Source organism: Tursiops truncatus, chromosome 20, assembly GCF_011762595.2.
Source record: "Tursiops truncatus isolate mTurTru1 chromosome 20, mTurTru1.mat.Y, whole genome shotgun sequence".
NCBI classification, from domain to species: Eukaryota; Metazoa; Chordata; class Mammalia; order Artiodactyla; family Delphinidae; genus Tursiops; species Tursiops truncatus.
In genome coordinates, this window is record NC_047053.1 from 49,129,850 (window position 1) to 49,149,041 (window position 19,192).

General features: G+C 59.0%; 2 protein-coding genes across 5 annotated transcripts in view; one reads left to right on the forward strand and one right to left on the reverse strand.

Moving 5' to 3' along the window:
• DNAH17 (dynein axonemal heavy chain 17) overlaps positions 1-19,192 on the forward strand; it is a 154,366-nt gene that overhangs the window by 132,020 nt on the left and 3,154 nt on the right. Inside the window, exons 72-82 of the mRNA XM_073798250.1 lie at positions 1,477-1,599; positions 2,174-2,367; positions 5,377-5,525; positions 6,303-6,430; positions 8,318-8,545; positions 11,549-11,740; positions 15,420-15,599; positions 15,963-16,148; positions 17,245-17,427; positions 17,829-17,972; positions 18,470-18,695. Coding sequence (XP_073654351.1) covers positions 1,477-1,599; positions 2,174-2,367; positions 5,377-5,525; positions 6,303-6,430; positions 8,318-8,545; positions 11,549-11,740; positions 15,420-15,599; positions 15,963-16,148; positions 17,245-17,427; positions 17,829-17,972; positions 18,470-18,695 — 1,933 coding nt within the window. The remainder of the gene's footprint in view (positions 1-1,476; positions 1,600-2,173; positions 2,368-5,376; positions 5,526-6,302; positions 6,431-8,317; positions 8,546-11,548; positions 11,741-15,419; positions 15,600-15,962; positions 16,149-17,244; positions 17,428-17,828; positions 17,973-18,469; positions 18,696-19,192) is intronic.
• PGS1 (phosphatidylglycerophosphate synthase 1) overlaps positions 13,690-19,192 on the reverse strand; it is a 44,798-nt gene continuing 39,295 nt past the window's right edge. For 2 of the 4 annotated variants that reach the window (XR_012328765.1, XM_073798251.1), the window contains one exon: positions 13,690-13,987. The gene's annotated coding sequence lies outside the window, so the exon portion shown is untranslated. Of the gene's footprint in view, positions 14,324-19,192 lie in introns of all 4 variants that reach the window. The other 2 variants (XR_012328764.1, XM_033848598.2) reach the window with 1 other exon arrangement.

The following is a 19,192-nucleotide window of genomic DNA, read 5'->3' on the forward strand; positions in this document are numbered from 1 at the left end:
TTTGGAAATGCAGATTCTCAGGCTCCGGCTCAGACCCAGTGGATCCAAACCTGCATTTTTAACAATATACGGAACACACCTGGGCTCTTGAGTTGGTACCAGGAAAGGTGTCCCAATGGGAACCATTGAAGGGGAGCGGAGGTCAGTTAAAGGGAGACGTCATTCTAGTCCCTTCAAGTCATGCCAAGCCGACAGTCCCGCCTTAGCGGTTAGTCCGCTGTGGATGGGAAAGAAAGGTACTAATGAGTAAACATGCCCCCTGTTTTTACAGACCTGCTGAAATATTTAAAGATTTTGGTTCCACTAAATTGATTAAACAACCTCTCCGCCGCTTTGTTTGCACCGTGTTATAAGTGTTATTGGGAACACGGATTTCATAGCTAGCTTGGGCATCAATGTCAACCCAGCTTTCCATCCGAACTCCAACTTGGAATTAGGGGTCCAGGTTAAGGAGGTTTCTTTTCCCTGTGAATCTCTGAGTAACGGGTTCCCTGTTTCTCTCCCTGCTAAGAGCACATCAAGATAAGTTTCCTTGATGCTCCCCCTAATTTTCCAGAGTAGAATGTATTCTTTTCAGGCCCAAAGAACTTTTTATTTTACGAAGATTAAAAAAAAAAAAAAAGAGACCCTGACTCAGGGGAAACTCTCTGTGGAATCTGAGAAAGCAGCTGTGTGAGCTCCTGACTGGGGAGGTTACAGTGACCGCGGCCCCGGCTCCCCTGCCGTCCATCTGAGATGGAGGGGCTGGGCCAGTTGCCCAACGAGCCACTTCAGTGACCAAGACAGGGCCTGCTAGAAGCCCAGAGAGCTTGTGCGCACCAGTGGCAAGGGGACTTCGAATGTGACCAGAAAACGTATATACCCCAAAGAATTGCAAACACGTATTCAAACAAATACGTGCATGTAAACATTCACGGCAGCAGTTTCACGACAGCCAAACGGCAGAAACAACCCAAACGTCCAACGACGGACTGTTGGGTAAACGAGATGTGGTCTCGCCATACACTGGCCCATTATTCGTCCATAAAAAAATGAAGCAGTGACACGCGCTACAACACGGATGAACCTTGAAAACACGCTCAGATGCAAAAGGCCTCGTGTTGTATGATTCCATTTACCGGAAATGGCCAGAAAAGGCAAATCTCTGGAGACGGAGAGTAGACCGATGGTCGCCTGAGGGTGGGGCTGCTGAAGGGCAGGGGCTTTGCCTCTGGGGCGACGAAAAGGCTGTGCACCTGGACAGTGGTGCTGGTCGTACAACAGTGTGAATGCACTACATGCCGCTGGATTGTAGACCATAATAGGGTTAAAGTGGTACATTTATGCTGTGTGTATTGTACCGCAATTGAAAAACAAACAAGGTGCTGACCAAGCTTTGGGCTGACCCCAAAGGGGCAGGACAGTGCTTCCCCTGCAGGCAAGGGGTATGAGCCCCTGTTGCAGGGCAACATCTAAGCGAGCCCCACGGCCCCTCAGGTCTTGTCCATGAAGAAGGAGCTGAACCCGGTGGAGCTGGATTTCCTTCTGCGGTTCCCGTTCAAAGCCGGGGTCGTGTCACCCGTGGACTTCCTGCAGCATCAGGGATGGGGCGGCATCAAGGTTGGCCTTCAGACTTGAACACTGTGTTCTCTCCCCACCTCGCGGCCTTTCCTGCTCGCCCCAGACATGTTTACAAGGTGCTCCCGGCCGTAACATTCAGTAGAACGAGGAGGCCTCAGAGGTGGGACCAGGCACTGATGGGCTGCCTGCCAGCTCACGGGGACTGTGCTGTCCTACTGGAACGCAGCAACTTCATCATCACGTCCCTGCAGGCGGCAAGCTGAGCCGCGATGGGCCCCAGGGTGTGCCCAGGGGTCGCCCCTCTGCCGCTTCCCCTCACATCCAGGAAAATGCAAAGTGTCAAGGCTATTCCTCAGAATTCTGGGGCCCTCACTGTGTCAGTTCAGAAAGACCAGAGGAAGGCGGCCCCCTGGGATGAGCAGGGCCCCTGTTCCAGAGCCCCCGGAGAAGCAGCCAGGAGTCACATCCCCGATCGGATTCCTCCCTCGTCCCAGCCATTCATCCCCAGCAGCTCATCGTTTGAGCGACAGGCCCCATGGTCATGCTTTTCCCGGAGCCCGCGGGGAAGGCGCCCACTGGGATGGGGGAGAGCTGAAAGGCCGTCTGCCCCCAGGCCCTCTCGGAGATGGATGAGTTCAAGAACCTGGACAGCGACATCGAGGGATCCGCCAAGCGGTGGAAGAAGCTCGTGGAGTCGGAAGCCCCCGAAAAGGAGGTCTTCCCCAAGGAGTGGAAGAACAAGACGGCGCTGCAGAAACTGTGCATGCTGAGGTGCGTGCGGCCCGACCGCATGACCTACGCCATCAAGTGAGTGCCCCCAGCCCCGCCCCGCCCCGCCCCAGCCTGGCCTCAGGGCTGGGGAGTGGGCGCCTCCCATCCCAGCCACCAATTCCCGTTCTGAGTTCTCGTAGCTCTGGGGTCTCTGAAGGTGGCCAACAGGAACCCCCGGCTCCCCTGACCCTGGGTGAGGAGAGGCGCCCCGAGATAAGCGACGGGAAGATAAAACTCCCCGGGTTGGCCACCAAGATTTTAAAAAAGCCTGGGCGCGCTGCCAGTGCAGGGGACACGGGTTCGAGCCCTGGTCCAGGAAGATCCCACATGCCGCAGAGCGACTAAGCCCACGCGCCACAGCCCCTGAGCCTGCGCTCTAGAGCCCGCGAGCCACAACTACTGAGCCCGCGTGCTGCAACTACTGAAGCCCGCGTGCCTAGAGCCCGTGCTCCGCAACAAGAGAAGCCACAGCAATGAGAAGCCCGCGCACCGCAACGAAGAGTAGCCCCTGCTCGCCGCAACTAGAGAAAGCCCGCGTGCGGCAACAAAGAGTAGCCCCTGCTCGCCGCAACTAGAGAAAGCCCGCGCGCAGCAACAAAGACCCAACGCAGCCAAAAATTAATTAATTAATTATTTTAAAAAAGCCTGGGTGCTAATGACCTCCAAGGCCACGACCACGCAGGGTCCTTTAAGGATGCTGTGGGGAGAAAGCAGTGGCACAGCCATCAGCACCCGAGGACTTTCATGGCCTCAGTGGCTGGATTTAGAGGAAATCTTTTATTTTTACGGCTCGTTTGCAAAGAGAACCATTCTGCTTTCGTGAACAATCTCTCTGGACCTGAAACGCCTCCAGGACTGGAAACTTAACCATCGGGTTTCAGCGCCCGTTCCTTTCACTCCCCAAAGCACAGAAAGACTTCAGGAATATCAACAGCTGTAACATCTGCACGGCCAGCCCGGGCAGGCCATGGCGTCGTGGGGGGGGGAGGGAATGAGACAGGCCCCGTTCTCAGAGGGGCGTCTTGGTTTTCCGTTTGTCCTAGTGGCCTGAAAGCCACCAGATTTCCCAAAAGGCGCCCACGTCTGACAAAGCAGAGGCCTGACTCACACCCACTGGTTGTTCACAGACACGTGTTTCTGTTTTGCTTTGTTTTCTCGGGACTGAAGAGGAAAGGGACCGCGAGGGGTTCTGGGTGCGGGAGGGGAGCGGGCGGAGTGAAGCAAGAAATCACGTCACGAGGGAGAGTCGAGCTGGTCCAGGGAGAAAGCAGGAAGGCATCCCGGGAAGGTCGGACACGGACACAGCGTGGGGAAGGCCCAGGTGAAGGGCACTGAGCATCCAGGGGGACACCGCCTGCGGGCGAGCTGAGCACGGGTGGGTGTCCAGCCCCACGGCCCCCAGAGCACCCTTGAGAGCCACCCGAGTCACCACGGCAGAAAACGCATCGGAACCGCGTGGGCGACCGCAAACGCCAGGCGAACCCAAGTCATGCTCTGCGGCGGTCGCAAGGAAAGCAGATTCACCTCCCGAATCAAACAGGGCGGTGGAGCTCAAGAGCAGGAAGTTCAAGTCCAAGTCCACGGCAAATAGCAACAACACACAGTCGTCAAGAGCGTGGGTTCACTCCGCCCTCCGCCAACCCCTCGAGCCGGCACCTCCCCTCCTCCGGGTCCACAGGCCCAGGGAAGGGAACTCGCCCATGGCGGGGCGGGGTGCTGGTAACGGGCTCCCCAGAACAGCAGCCCGGGTCTGTAGCACCTGCCAGCATGCAAGCCGCTGGGGGCGGCTCCGGCACCCCCGTGCCCAGGACACAGCGCTAGGAGCAGCGGAGCCCTCCATTCTGCGTCATCACTGCAGCCGCAGAGAATGACCACGTGGCCCGGCCACGTCAGGAGCAGCAGGGAGCTTGTGACATTCCTGCCCCAGGCAGGACCTGTACCTTCTAGAATTCCTTCCCGGGCAAGGACTCTAGCACTGACATTCCGGGTCAATTCCAAAGGCCAGAATCAAGCACAACCAGGGGCCTGGAGCAGGAGCCCTCCCACCAGCCTGTGGTCAGTGCTGCTCAGGGTCTGTATAGAGGCCAGCAAAGGCCAGACCGGGGAGCGAATGACAGCTATCACTCCCACGGGAGTGGGAAGGCCCACCTGGCACCCGCCCGCAGACTCCCCGTTGACTCAGAGGGACGCCTCTATGTGAACAGGTCCACCCACGGGGCTTCACGACGCTCAGAGCGCTCAGATCGCCGACTCCTCGGGAATAAGTGTGTTCTCTCCCGGGGAGACTGCCGTCGTCCTTCTTTCAAAGACCGCACTGGACATAAGTTTAGCTCCTGTGTTTCATTCAGATACAGTGAGCTCAGCCACCTGTGGTCAAGGGAGAGGGGCAGAGAGCTGAGATCCCAAGGTCACCCTAAGAGGGGCCTCGACTGACCCCAGCCTTATCAGGGTCAAGATAGAGTTTGGGGCTTGGAACAGAGGGGTGCTTATGTAAAGAGACGTTTGGGTTTTTTCTGTGACTTTCCTGTTGATCCGTGTTTTGCGGTCCATGGAGCTCACCAAAGCAACTCTAATGCACGCGTCCTTCCTCCTCAGAGCCCCCGTCGGGGGAGATTCTCAGGACGCAGAGGCCGATCTAGGTTCTGTTCCATGTTGCTGCTGCCCTGGTCTGGAGAGCAGATAGGAAGTGTGGGGGGGAAACAGAAAGCCACTAGAAACTGATCCCTTCCTTGGGAGCGCTGAGGTGTGGTCACCTGGAACACTTGTGGCCCGGGTTCCCTCCCAGCTGACCTTGCACGCCTTTGAAAGTGGGGGTGGCATCAGCTGGCTGAGAGCCTCTCACCTGTCTGTGCACAGGTGGACGGGCGCAAAGGGTGCCCAGCGCGAACACCGCCAAATACCGCGCACGCTCCCCTCCACACCCCCCCTGCCTGCAGGAGGGCCCTGTAGAGACCGACTCTCCAGCTAGAGGCCCTTCTCTGCCTGAGAAAGTCCCCCAGAAAAGCGGTCCCTCGCCTCGGGTCTGACCAGGCGTGTCCCCCTCAGGAACTTTGTGGAGGAGAAGATGGGCAGCAAGTTCACAGAGGGCCGGAGCGTTGAGTTCTCCAAGTCCTACAAGGAGAGCAGCCCCTCAAGCCCCATCTTCTTCATCCTCTCCCCGGGCGCTGACCCCCTGAAGGACGTGGAGGCCCTGGGTAAGTGCGGCCGGGTCTGGGGAGAAGCGCATCCAAACCACAGTGAGACGGCCCTTCACACCCACTAGCAGGGCAGGTATCAGACACACGGAGGTACAGGTGTCGGGAGGGGACAAGAGACGGGGCCCTTTGCATTGCTGGTGGCAGTGTGAGCAGGTGGTCCCTCCCTAGGTCACACATCGAGTCACCACATGTCCCGGCAATTCCACTCCTGGGGACGTTCCCAACGGAGCCGGGAACAGGTGTCCAAACAAACAGGTCCCCTCACGACGGCCAAAAGGTAGATCCAACCCACACGTCCATCAGCTGATGAACGGCTGATGGCAAAGTGGTAAATCATAAAAGGGAACGAAGCACTGACACAGGCTACGCCGTAGACGGAACGAGAAAACACTGTGCCGAAGGCTCCACGGTATACGATTCCTTGTATCTGAAACGTCCAGAACTGGGGAATCCGTAGAGGCAGAAGGCAGATTAGTGGTTGCCAGGGGCTGGGGCGGGAACAGGATGCAGAATGACTGTTTAATGGGTACAGGGTTTCCTTCTGGGGCGATAAAAATGTCCTGGAACCAGATAAACAGTCGCACAACACTGAATTATTAAATGTCCCTAAATCGTACACTTTAAGATGGCGTTTAAAGGGGCGCCTTTGATGTTGCGTGTATTCTACCACAATTTTCAAAGGGGGAGGGTGTGGAATTCCCAGCTGTGGATCACAGAAGCTCCATTTCTGTCATTCAGCCATCCCCATGCTTTTCCTGTTTTCCTTTCCTTTAGGGAAAAAATTGGGATTTACCATAGACAACGGGAAACTCCATAACGTGTCCCTGGGGCAGGGACAAGAGGTGGTGGCGGAGAATGCCCTGGACGTGGCTGTGGAGAAGGGACACTGGGTCATTCTGCAGGTATGGGGGTGGGCGGCACCTGTGCCTCTTGGGTGAGGGATCCCAGCCTCAGCGCCCGTGGGGCTTGGCCTGAAGGCCTGAAAGAAAGCAGGTTATGGGATTCACATGCACAAGCGTGGCTGGGGATCCTACAGCCCCTGAAGGAGGGGGCAGGAGGCGCCCACACCAAGCACAGCTCTGCCTGGGTTGGCAGGTGGTGTGAGGCATCACCACTGAAAGTGTGGATTCTTCAGCAGTGAGAAAGACATCCCCTCCTCCCCCCCTCCCCCTCGTTGGCTCGACTGCCCCTCCTCAGTCCTGCAGCCCCTCCAAGCACCCCGCCCCCCGACCACCGCCAGGCCCCGGCTGGTCCCACTGCAGGCCCGCCTCAGCTTCCGGCGTGGCTGACCTCAGTCCACAGGGCCTAGCCTGGTCCCATGCGGGGACCTCAGGTTCGAGTCATTTCTTTCTGTTCATTTTCTTTTACAAAATGATCGCCATGACGAGTCCAGTTACCATCTGTCACCTGTCACCTCATGTTCCCCACACTGTGCATTCATACCTGTGACTCTCCTACTTTGTACCTGGGAGTTTGTACCTCTTCATTGCCCTCACCTATTTCTCTCCTCCCCCCACCCCTCTGGCAACCACCTGTTTGTGCTCTGTATCTGTGACTCTCTTTCTGTTTTGCTGTGTTTGTTCATGTGGTTTGCTTTTTAGATTCCACGTATAAGTGAAATCATACAGTATTTGTCTTTCTCTGTCTGACTTATTTCACTCAGCATCATATTCTCTAGGTCGGGCCATGTTGCCGCAGGTGGCAAAATTTCATTCTTTTTCATGGCTAGTATTCCATCGTGTATATACACCGCATCTTCTTTACCCACTCACCTGTTGATGGGCACTTAAGTTGCTTCCACATCTTGGCAATTGTGAATAATGCTGCTGTGAACATAGGGGTGCACGTATCTTTTGGAATCAGTGTTTTCATTTTCTTTGGATAAATACCCAGGATTGGAATTACTGGATGACAGGGTAGTTCTATTTTTCATTTCGTGAGGAGCCTCCAAACTGTTTTCCATAGTGGCTGTTTCAATTTACAGTCCCACCAACAGTGCGTGAGGGTTCTCTTTTCTCCAAGTCATTTCTTTTTTTTTTCTTTATAAATTTATTATTTTGGGCTGCATTGGGTCTTCGTTGCTGCGTGCGGGCTTTCTCTAGTTGTGGCGAGCGGGGGCTACTCTTCGTTGTGGTGTGCGGGCTTCTCATTGCAGTGGCTTCTCTTGTTGTGGAGCAGGGGCTCTAGGGTGCGCGGGCTTCAGCAGTTGTGGCGCGCGGGCTCTAGAGCGCAGGCTCAGTAGTTGTGGCTCGCGGGCTCTAGAGCACAGGCTCAGTAGTGTGGCTTGCGGGCTCAGTAGTTGTGGCTCACGGGCTCTAGAGCGCAGGCTCAGTAGTTGTGGCTCACAGGCTCTAGAGCGCAGGCTCAGTAGTTGAGGCGTACGGGCTTAGTTGCTCCACAGCATGTGGGATCTTCCCGGACCAGGGCTTGAACCCGTGTCCCCTGCATTGGCAGGCGGATTCTTAACCACTGCGCCACCAGGGAAGTCCCTCCAAGTCATTTCTTTTTACTCAAGCCTCTCAGAGGAGGGGTGGGGACCATATAATTCTCAGCCCTTATGCTGGTGGAGGGCAGGAAGGACTCGCCGCAAGGCTGGAGGTCCTGAACGAACTGAGAACAAGCTTCAACTCTGGGGACTCAGTTGCTCAGTGAAATTATCAAGCGTGGCCAGCGCCCCGGGAAGGGCGGACAGCGGGGTGGGGAGTGCGGGTGCCGTTGGGGAGGGGCCTGCCCTATGGGCCCGGGGTGGAGAGGAGTGTGCGGGCACTAAGCCCTGGTCTTGGCTGCAGAACATCCACCTGGTGGCCCAGTGGCTGAGCACCCTGGACAAGAAGCTGGAGCGGTACAGCGTCGGCAGCCACGATGACTACCGCGTGTTCATCAGCGCCGAGCCGGCCCCCAGCCCCGAGTCCCACATCATCCCCCAGGGCATCCTGGAGAACGCCATCAAAATCACCAACGAGCCGCCCACGGGCATGTACGCCAACCTGCACAAGGCCCTGGACCTCTTCACCCAGGTAGCGTGGCCTCCCCCCATGTCCCGTGCCTGGCTCAGCATCAGCGCCTGCCGGTTCTCTCCCACCCACACCATCCCCAACGCGCACACACTCCTTGAGCCACAAAATGAGCAGATCCCCGAAGGACTGTGCAAAATGCAAATGATCTAAAGTGCCTGGCGCACAGCTTCAAAGAGCAGAAATGCGTATCATCCATGAGTTTCATGACCTGCACGTCAGGCCCGGTAAGTGTGGGCCGGGTCCTCTGCTTGTCCGAGCACCTCAGGAAGGGGCCAGGCTCCCGAGGTGGTTCCCTGAGGGTCATTCAGCCTTGCTGGGGCCACAGTGCTGCCCAGACCCCTGCTCTCACTCCCCGTGAGACGCGATGCTGTGGGAAGGCCGGGTGCGAAGGGGATGGGGCCGCAGCGCCCGGCTGGAGGGCGGTGGTGACAGACGGGAGGGCGGTAGTGCCCGCCGCACAGGTCTCCGTGCTCTGGTCCCGGGCCCAGTCTTCCTCCCTCGACAAGCAGGCCCCACTGCCTTGTGGAGGGACGCCGGGTGCCCTGGCCCTGCAGGGTGGGTAGGGGGGCCTCGGCTTGCCTGTCCACGCTGTGTCCGCCTGGACCTTTGTTCACGTGACTCCTCCCCCATCCAAACCTCCCAGTCCCCAACCTGCCACGTGTGTAGCCTTCCCTGGCACCCCTGCTCCCCTCCGCAAATCCCCAGCATCTGCGTCCGTTCTTCTGGTGCCTGACCTTCACCTGTTCTATACTAGAACCTTCTGGGTGCACGCGTTTGGTCTCCCAAGTGAGTCTAAAACCGTTTTGAAGAAGAGACCCGATATTCTCTGATAATACCCAACAAAGATTATGTATGGAGCACATTGTGCCGATGTTGCGTAACGTCTGTATCTGATTAATTTATGTGACAATATCTGAGTCATCCACCAACCTCTCCCTATGGGCTTAAAGGACCCACCAAGGTCAGAGTGTAAAGTCACAGAGAATGGAAAGCATGAAAACAGATGTGCAGACCGGGTCCTTCCTCCAAACAGTACGTCCGTGTGCCCAGGACGTGGTAGGCTCAGGGAACAGTGAACAAGACCCGTTACGCGGGTGACTGGCCTAGTCTGGTGAGGGGCGTGGACGCGTTCACAGGAGTGAGAACAGGGTGTGATGAACATGTGGGGACATGCACGGAAACCCCAGGGCGATGCAGCTCACACTGGGGGCTGCGGGCCAGTGCGGGGTCCCAGAGCTGTTTGCTTCTGTCTGTGCTGAGTCAGTACGGAGGTGGAGAGGAGGCATGCGGTGAATTCTGTAGCATTTCAACATCACCGTCAATCCGAGCACGTGATCCGTTTTTCATTTCTATCATATTTTGCTAGAATATCAGTCAGTGATGGAGTGGCGGAGGGTGGCGAGGTCGGCAGGAAGCTGGTCCCCCACTTGCAGGAGTCTGGGGCCTGCTCCAGGCCGCAGAGTGGCTCCCGAGCCAGGCTTGGCCGGGGGGTGGGTGTCGAGGTAGAGACAGCTGACGCCCGAGGGGCAAGCAACAGAAAATGCAAGAGCCTCTGAGCCCCGGGAGCAGCTCCCCACGGCGCATGGAGCCCGCTGGGGCCTCTGGCGGGGGACATGGGGGCCGGGAGGACGTGGACGGGCTGCTGGGCTTTGGGGAGATGCTCTGGCTGCTTGGAGTCAGCGGGAAGCGCGGTCGCTGTCGGGCAGAAGCGAGGTGGGGCTGCCCGGCTGAGGACAGGCGAGCGGGCACGTGGCCGGGGCTTGCCGAGGTGCTCGAGGGCTCCCTAACTTTGTGCATCACCTAAGGCATCTGCAAAGATCGGAAGGGAAGCCATGCGGAAAGCTGTTGCTTCCTGAGGGGACCATCCCAAGTTCGGGGGCCCACTGCCTTCACAGAGTTTCACAGGAAGAGGCAGTAGTGGCTGGGATGCGCCCAGACCATCCCCGGGCACATCACAGAGCCCAGAGGCCCGGGAGGCCAGTGATGAGCGGTCCAACCAGAGGGAAGCCTCCGGAGGCAGACGGAACCCGCCAGGCCTTCCCTCATCCTCGGGCCCGGCGGGTTCCTCCCTCTGGTTGGCGGTCTCAGTCTGCACCCTTTCACGGCCGATGTCTGGAAGGGTCCAGCCAGGCCTGTCTCCTGGGCCCACAGCTGACAGGTGATGGCGCCGTCTCTAGGACAGGCATTGAGGAAGGATCTGGGGGGAATGTCGGGGTGATGGAGCCCCCATCTGTGCCCCTCCCTTTCCATGTTTGCTGGAGGGGACCCTAGCCGGGCATCTGTGTCAGGGCTTCCGTGGAGTCAGGACGGGCCCCTCCCTTGTTACGCCTCGTGTATCTTTCCCTGGCACTTTTCCCGACGATGACCATTTGATAGGCGTCTGTCCCCTGGCCCAGCTTTCTGGCTGCTGTGCCTGCGGCCCCCGGCCACTGGGAGGCACTCATAGGGCTGAGCGGGTGAAGAGGAGCCCAGCTTAACTTCCAGAAGCCTCTGTGTTCAGAGGCACCCACTTAGCAAAGACTAATCCGTTAAAGTCGCACAAACCCAGAGAGAACTGGGCTTCAGAATTTGGGCTGGGTTGGCCTTTCCCTGGGGCCACCTGCTTTCAGAAAGGCTTTCCTCAGCATCCCCTCCTCCTTTACAGATCGTTTTTGGCGAGTTTGGGGTACTGCTTGCGTGTAGATGATGAGGAACGTTGATAATTGCGGGGGAATTATATTGGGGAATATTTTATTAGGAAGATGTATCAATAATTTGACTTGTAACCAATACTTAGAGTGATACAGCTGCATTTCTGGAGGAAGCAAGGACAAGAAAGCGTCCTCTACCCGACCCTACAGGTCGGGAGAGACTCGGGAAACCGGCTCAGAGCAGTCGATGGCCTTAGGCCCCACCCCTCATCCCCACCTGCACCCCCAGCGAAGCAGCTGGCGAAGACGGCCCTGGTCCTGCCCCGGCCGTCTGTGCGGACCCTGCCTGACCCGCGTGCCTGCCCTCCCGCAGGACACACTGGAGATGTGCACCAAGGAGATGGAGTTCAAGTGCATCCTCTTCGCCCTGTGCTACTTCCACGCCGTGGTGGCCGAGAGGCGCAAGTTTGGGGCCCAGGGCTGGAACAGGTCGTACCCCTTCAACAACGGGGACCTCACCATCTCCATCAACGTGCTCTACAACTACCTGGAGGCCAACCCCAAGGTAAGGGCCCACCTGGAGCCCAGCTGGGTGGTCCTCCCGCCCTGCCTTCCTTTCAATTATTCTGTCTCACGTTTAAGAGACACTGAATAGGTTTCATAGGCCAAAGAAAATCTGAAAACGTGCGACTCCTCTGTGACCCCAGCCATCTGATATAATGGTTACCACCCAGGCCCTGGCCACCACCTCCAGCAGTTCTCAGCCGTCTGGCAATTTTTCTAACTCCACGGGAGTCAATATCTTTGGGGACCTGCCAGTCCTGCACCCGAACAGCGACTCCCCAAGAAAGGCCAGCCCCCCAGACAGCGTGAGCCGAGAGAAGATACCAAAGGGCTGCCTGGGCTGCAGGCCTTGCCGACAGAACGCAGGTTCAGAGGGAAGGCCAAAAAAAAATCTCCCTGGAGACACAGAACGCTCCCTTTCATTTGTGTTGAAAATTAAAACCAGTGTGTCCGGTGCCGTGCAGGCTGTTGCGAGGGCTGCTGCGAGGCGGCCCCGTGGCCGGGAGGGCCTGTCTGCGGGCCCAGAGGGGAGACTCGCGCCCCAGGTGGGGTGAAGCCCGCTGCAAGCCCCCCTCCAGATGTGGCCACCCCCTCGGGAACTTAGAGCCGGCCGTTCTCCCCACCTGACATGGCTCCTCTTGGGATCTTACGTGGAGCGTGGCGCTGGCACAGGACCCATCTCCGTGACCCCCGGGGGAGGCAGAAGGGAACCCCATAAGCCCAGGGCTCCTCCGTGCTCCTGCGGCCGGCACCTTCCTACACCGACAGAGCTCGACGTTCCGCTTACCCAGGAGGCTCCCGAGAACCTGCCCAGGGTGACCGGACACACCCCTGTGTCACCCGCTCCCTGTCCCAGCGCCCCAGGGCCAAGGCACTCGCCGCTTTGGGGCTCGGTGGGCGCCCCAGGGGCCTGGCTAGAGGCCTGAGGCTCACACACCCCCTCCAAGCTTTGGGGACTGAGCGACCAGGGGCAGAGGGTGTCCCACCCATCGTAACAGAGCTCAGATGCACTGGGAGGAGAGACCTGGGCCAGCTGCCCCCAGACCCCAGAGGAAGACGACCCCCCATGACGGCCACCACCCCAGCCTGAGCCTGGAATGTTGTTGGCTTAGTTCCTGGCCAAACACAGAAAGTCGGCCCTCCTCAGGGGAGGGGGACAGTGGTCTCCGTGGGCAGGTGCCGGGGGTCACTTCGCCTATGACAGGGTCTGAGCTGAATGCCAGTGGCACATCTTACAACACGCGCACAAGTAAATAAACGCAAGAAGATGTGAAGAAAGATTTTCCTCATCACAGCAGCTTCGTCAGAGCAGTTCTCTCCGGGGAGATTCCAGTGGGAGGAGCAGTCTTGCTAGAAGTTTCTAACGACATTTACGCAGACGCTTCCCTCGTTACACACCCACAGAACCCTAGCTGGGTAAGAAACTGCTCGAGAACGCACACCGTGTGCTCCAGTGACCAGCGGGCTGAGGTGTGAGTGACACCCGGTGTCCCGCTCAGCAGTGTGTGATCAGGCCGGGGCCCCAGGCCTCCACAGCCTGACCTTCCCTTTGTCCCAGCTCGCGGCGGGGAGGCAACGTTGAATAACCTCCTGTGAGGATATCGCCCTCGGCCCGCAATGAGCCAGTCCATCCTCCCGACTCTGAGGAAGTCGACTCAGACTCTGAGGGCGAGGCCTGGCAACGTGTCTCTGACAAGCGCTCTGGGAACTCCATCCAGCAAGTGTGGGCACACAGACGGCACCCACCCCCCAGGGGTTAGTCCCACTGGCCCGCATCCCAGGAGGCAGGTCATGGGGCCGGAGAGGCAAACTGGGGTGTACCCAGCCCTACTTTGCAGGAGAAACAGAAGCTGTCCCCGAAGCAAATACGCAAAATGCAGAAAAGGCAGCTCGGCACATACCCAAGATAACTAAACAGAAAGAAAAAATGCAAGTCACAAGATGACGATCGAGAGGATATTAATGGTTTGTTTTGTTTTGTTTATTTATTTATTTATTATTTTTGGCCACGTTGTGTCTCCGTTGCTGCGCTCGGGCTTTCTCTAGATGCGGTGAGCGGGGGCTACTCTTTGTTGCCGTTGCGGTGCACGGGCTTCTCATTGCAGTGGCTCCTCTTGTTGCAGAGCACAGGCTCTAGGCGCGCGGACTTCAGTAGTTGCAGCACGTGGGCTCAGTAGTTGTGGCTCGCGGGCTTAGCTGCTCCGCGGCATGTGGGATCTTCCCGGACCAGGGCTGGAAGCCGTGTCCCCTGCATTGGCAAGCGATTCTTAACCACTGCGCCCCCCTGGGAAGCCCCGATATTAATGTTTTAAGTCAAAGTTCATGAGAGCACATCAGACACTTGATAAATCAGCAAGTTCTTATCCAATTAACTTCAACTTGCCCGCATTTGGTAAACAGCGGCCATCCAGGCAGGGCACTGTGGGAGTTACATAAATGCCCACCTTGCCCTTAAACAGCCACAATCCTCGGAGAAACTTGTGTGTGTGCTATGCTGCCCAGCGCGTCAGCTGCCACCACACGTGACATGCAGCAAGTCCCAGCGGAGGGGAACGAAAGACACTCTGGATTTCAGAAGCTTGGTCTAAAACAAAAAAAGAACGTAAAATACCTTATTCATAGTTTTTATGCTGAGTGCCTGTTGGAACAATCTTTCTACTTAAGTGGCTGCTGGCAAATCTGAAGTTACGTGCGTGGCTGCCCCGTGCGGCTCCCGCTGCTGGACAGCGCCGTGCAGGAGGTGCAGCTACGTGCTGGGACCGGGGCGGGAGAATGGGTTCCTGGCTCTGTGGAGGGGCCGCACTCGAGCCGCTCTGGAGGAGGAGCACGGTCATGGCCATGTGGTGGCCAAAGGAGCGGCATCCTAGGCTGAGGGCACAGCGTGGAAGCAGAGGCAGAACAGAGAGCAGTGAGAGTGGGCAAGGGTGGGATGCACGGAGAGACCCGGCCGCCAGGGGGCACACTTGTGTGCACTGCCCGGTTTGGTCCGGTTCCCTCGGGCCCGTGAGCCAAGGTTCTGGCAGGGAGGCTACTTGCTGGAGCTGGCTGTGCCACCGAGACCTCAGGGGCACGCGTGGGCAAGGCTACTGGAGTATAATCGGAACCAGGGCCCTTTGGGGGATCAGAAAGTAGACCCACTCGATAGATCCTGAAGGCACAACGAACTGGACGTGACTCATGGCCAGAAAGATCTACGGTGCCCAAGAGCCCATCCACAAAGAGTTACCGCTCTTGCTGGAGACGGCGGTGAAGGGAAAGGTCACAGGTGGCTCCACACTTCCATTTCCAAGCGTGGGGAACAAAGCGGGCACGGGCAGAGGGAGCGTGTGGGAGCTGGGGGAGGGCCTGCGGGGTGGGCAGTGCCGGTGCTGGGGTCGGGGAGGTCACGTCAAGGGAGAGCGCAGAGAAGAGGGGCGGGCACAGGGCCGGGCCGTCCTGGCTGGGGGTGGGGTGGAGGCAGGGGAAGCCGGCAAGCCCCTCGTGCGAGGAGCCCGGCAGGAAGAGGGTCAAGGAGGAGCTGGTGGCCGAGTCAGGGGGCAGGAAGGGCCAGGCTTGGGCCTGGTGACCGAGGGTAGCAGGTGACCCTGCAGACCTGGTGGAGGCAGGGGTGACAGGAGGGGCTGGCAGACCCAGGAAGGGGTGGGGCACAGGGTCCCCTGACGGCCGCCGCCCTTCCGAAGGTGCCCTGGGACGATCTCCGCTACCTCTTTGGGGAAATCATGTACGGCGGCCACATCACCGACGACTGGGACCGCCGGCTCTGCAGGACGTACCTGGAGGAGTACATCCAGGCGGAGATGCTGGAGGGAGAGATCCTGCTGGCCCCGGGCTTTCAGATCCCCCCGAACCTGGACTACAAGGTGAGGGCTCCTTCCAGGGACGGGTAACACATTAAACATGAGCTCCCTCTGTGACGCAAAGCAACAGAGGTCAGTGCCGTCCCGCAGGCTCCCTGGCGAGAGCCTCTGTCGCAGATGGACCACCAATAAGCAAGCGGACAGGCAACCCAAGCAAGAGGGCCTGAAAGGCAGCCTCCATGGAGGAGAGTGGAAACTTCCTCTGTGTGCCTGGGGAGCAGCCCCAAAAGGGGGTCAGGGAAATGAGGTTTGGTACAGAGGGCAAGACGTGGACAGAACGTTCTGGGAAGCGATACTTAATAAACGGAGGACACGGGTTCCAGCTCACACAGCTCTCCCTGCTTACCCGCCCCCCCACTTTTGCAGGGTTACCACGAATACATCGACAAGAACCTGCCCCCCGAAAGCCCCTGCCTGTATGGCCTGCACCCCAATGCAGAGACTGGCTTCCTGACGGCCACCTCGGAGATGCTGTTCCGCACTGTCCTGGAAATGCAGCCCAAAGAAACCGGGTCGGGAGCCGGTGGCGCCGGGGTGTCTCGCGAGGAGAAGGTAGGAGCCTGACTACCCATCCAGCAACAGAGGAAGGGCAGGGCCTGGGACATGGGGGCACAACGACCAGCAGCAGCCCCTGGGAACTTGTTAGCAACTTCATCGGACCCCACTCCAGACCCCGGGATCAGGAACTCAGGGGTAGGGGAGCCTGCAAGCGGGCTGCTGCAGCCCAGACGGAGCACCAAGTGCTGAGCTAGAGAGAGGCGGGGCGTCTCCGCGTACTCGCCCGAGCAGCCTCCCTCCCTGCGGCTCCTCACTTCCCTGGCTGGGCTCCCGAGAGGGCCTGTCCTTCAACCGTGCCCCGCGAACACAAGGGCAGCAGCTGAAGTCCTGGGAGGGCAGTGCATGTGGCTCAGGCAGGGCAGTCTAGACGCTTAAACCAGTCCCTCCAGATGTGCTTAGGTGAGCACGGGGGACAGATCCTATGAACACTCACCGCAACAGCACGGCGCAGACAACGTAAGAGCATGTAATAAACCCCCAGCTGCCAGGGTTACCTCTGCGTCTAAGAGGCGTCGGCACCTTGGCACTTCTTAAAATATTCCCGACAAGCTCTGCTAAAAATTAGCTAAGTACTGGGCTTCCCAGGTAAGTAGACCAGATTCTTGATTGGAAGACTCTCAGTGCTCTGAGGCCCCTTGACATTTTCTTTGAGTAATGACTGAAACCAGAGATCAGCAGATGCTCTGGTGGCCGTGGTGCTCGTGACCACCATGTGGGCCACCCCTTGAGAGGGTGTGCCCCGCACGGTCCCTGCAGACAGCCCACACCAAGGGCAAGGTGATCTGATGGGGGAGGGAAGCAGTGCATCCAGGGATGTCTGAAGGCACCAGGCTAGGGCAGCCTAATGCTCCCGTGGCCAGAGCCATACGGCCGTGACAACGAAGCCAGAACACTAAAGCCGGATGGCCAAGATTACCTTCCCCTAATCAGACGCGGGGCTGCACCTCCGTGATCCCGTTTTTCTGGCAACTCCACCTGCCTTGCTCCTGGGATCGGAGTTGAACGTCGGGGCAGCACCCGGGCCCTGGCGCTGGGGGAGGGCTGGGGGTGCAGGCGCAGTGACACGGGCTGGCTGGGGGCTGGCTTCCAGGTGAAGGCCGTGCTGGATGAGATCCTGGAGAAGATCCCGGAGACCTTCAACATGGCCGAGATCATGGCCAAGGCCGCCGAGAAGACCCCCTACGTGGTTGTCGCCTTCCAAGAATGTGAGAGAATGAACATCCTGACCAACGAAATGCGCCGCTCGCTGAAGGAGCTGAACCTGGGGCTGAAGGTAAAAACGTGGGTGGCAGGACCTGGGGTGTGACTTGGGACGCGGGCTGGCCACCGCAGGCTGACTTCCCTTGGCCACAAGACCAACAAGCCCCCCGCCGCTGGGCCTCGGCACCTCGAGTTCCCCGGTCTGGAGGAGTGGGCACCTCAGGGCATCTGCAGATGCATCCAGGTGGCCATGGAGGCCATCTGGACTGTTCCCTGGCAGGAAACCCTGGTGTGGCCACCACAGGGCATCTGCAGGGGCACTGCACAGACCCACGTCAACTCACGACACAGGGTGGGGGGGGGGGGGGGGGGGGGGGGGCTCAGCCACCTGAGAGCAGGTGAAACAAGGCATAGGACTGACCGGGTCTGCATCTGTGCCGAGCGCCCCAGCACCCCTGTCTGCGTGTCCCTCAGGGAGAACTGACCATCACGACTGACATGGAAGACCTGTCCACGGCTCTGTTCTATGACACTGTGCCCGACACGTGGGTGGCCCGGGCCTACCCCTCGAGGTTGGGCCTGGCGGCCTGGTACGCCGACCTGCTGCTCCGCATCAGGGTAAGGACAGGCTTCTGGGGAGCCGCTGGCCTGACTCTCAGCAAACCTGCCCCCAGGGCCTGAGGAGTGAGGCGGGGTGGGGGGGGAACATGCATCCCCATCAGAGGCCTGGAGGCCCCTGCTGGCCTGGCCTTGGTCAGAGCACAGCCGGAAGGGCCTGGGCCACACCACGAGCACGCAGGCCCGACAACGCAGGAACTTCCTCCCCGAAGGAAGAAAAAAGGGCCAGCGCGAAGCAAGAGCAGCTTCTGCGGCCACAGATGCAGAGGGCCTCCCAGCAGAGCCCAGGAGGCTCCAGGGACACCTGTCACGGGAGCCACCTCCTGGGGGAGAAAGAGAGCAGCAGCCTCTTTCAGACCCAAATCCTCTCAATCGTGAGCCCCCCTCCTGGACCCTGCTCTCCCCGTCCAGACCGTGAACGGGCGTCTCGGGCAGGCGGCCGTCCTCTGCGCAGAGGCGGGGAGGCTCTAGCACGGCCCCACGCCCATCTCCTCCAGGAGCTCGAGGCCTGGACGATGGACTTCACGCTGCCTACCACCGTGTGGCTGGCCGGCTTCTTCAACCCGCAGTCCTTCCTCACGGCCATCATGCAGTCCATGGCCAGGAAGAACGAGTGGCCACTGGACAAGATGTGTCTGTCTGTGGAGGTGACCAAGAAGAACCGGGAGGACATGACCGCGCCCCCCCGGGAGGGCTCCTACGTGTACGGGCTCTTCATGGAAGGTAACAGGCACTGGCAGGGGAAGCACCAGGGGCACGTGGGCTCACAGTGGCCTGAGGAGCCCAACCACACACCGGCATCCGCTTGGCTCTGCTGCGGTGCAGGCTCGTCCGCAGACCTGAGCCCCCATTTTGAGGCCATGAGGAGCTCAGCCCTGGAGCCCAGGACAGGCATACGTTCTGGGGGTGAGGGTCCAGGAGCCCACCTCTGTCAGGGCTACTGTCCAACCACCGCACCCCCACAAGGCACAGGTTCAAGGGCAGGGAGGCCCGGCCGGCCCCCTCCCCTGAGCCGAGCCCAGTGCGAGGCCATCACATGGCCAGGTCCCAGCAGCGGGTGGGGGGCAAGGCTGGCACTCATTCAGTTCCGCCCACATCACCCCTGTCCCGCACCAGGCAAGGTCAGACAGGACCAGCCGGCAGACCCACTCTGAGTTGAGTGCCAGCGACTCCCCCACCCTCCTTAGCGACTGATGTCACCCCTTTACCCCCCGTGCCCA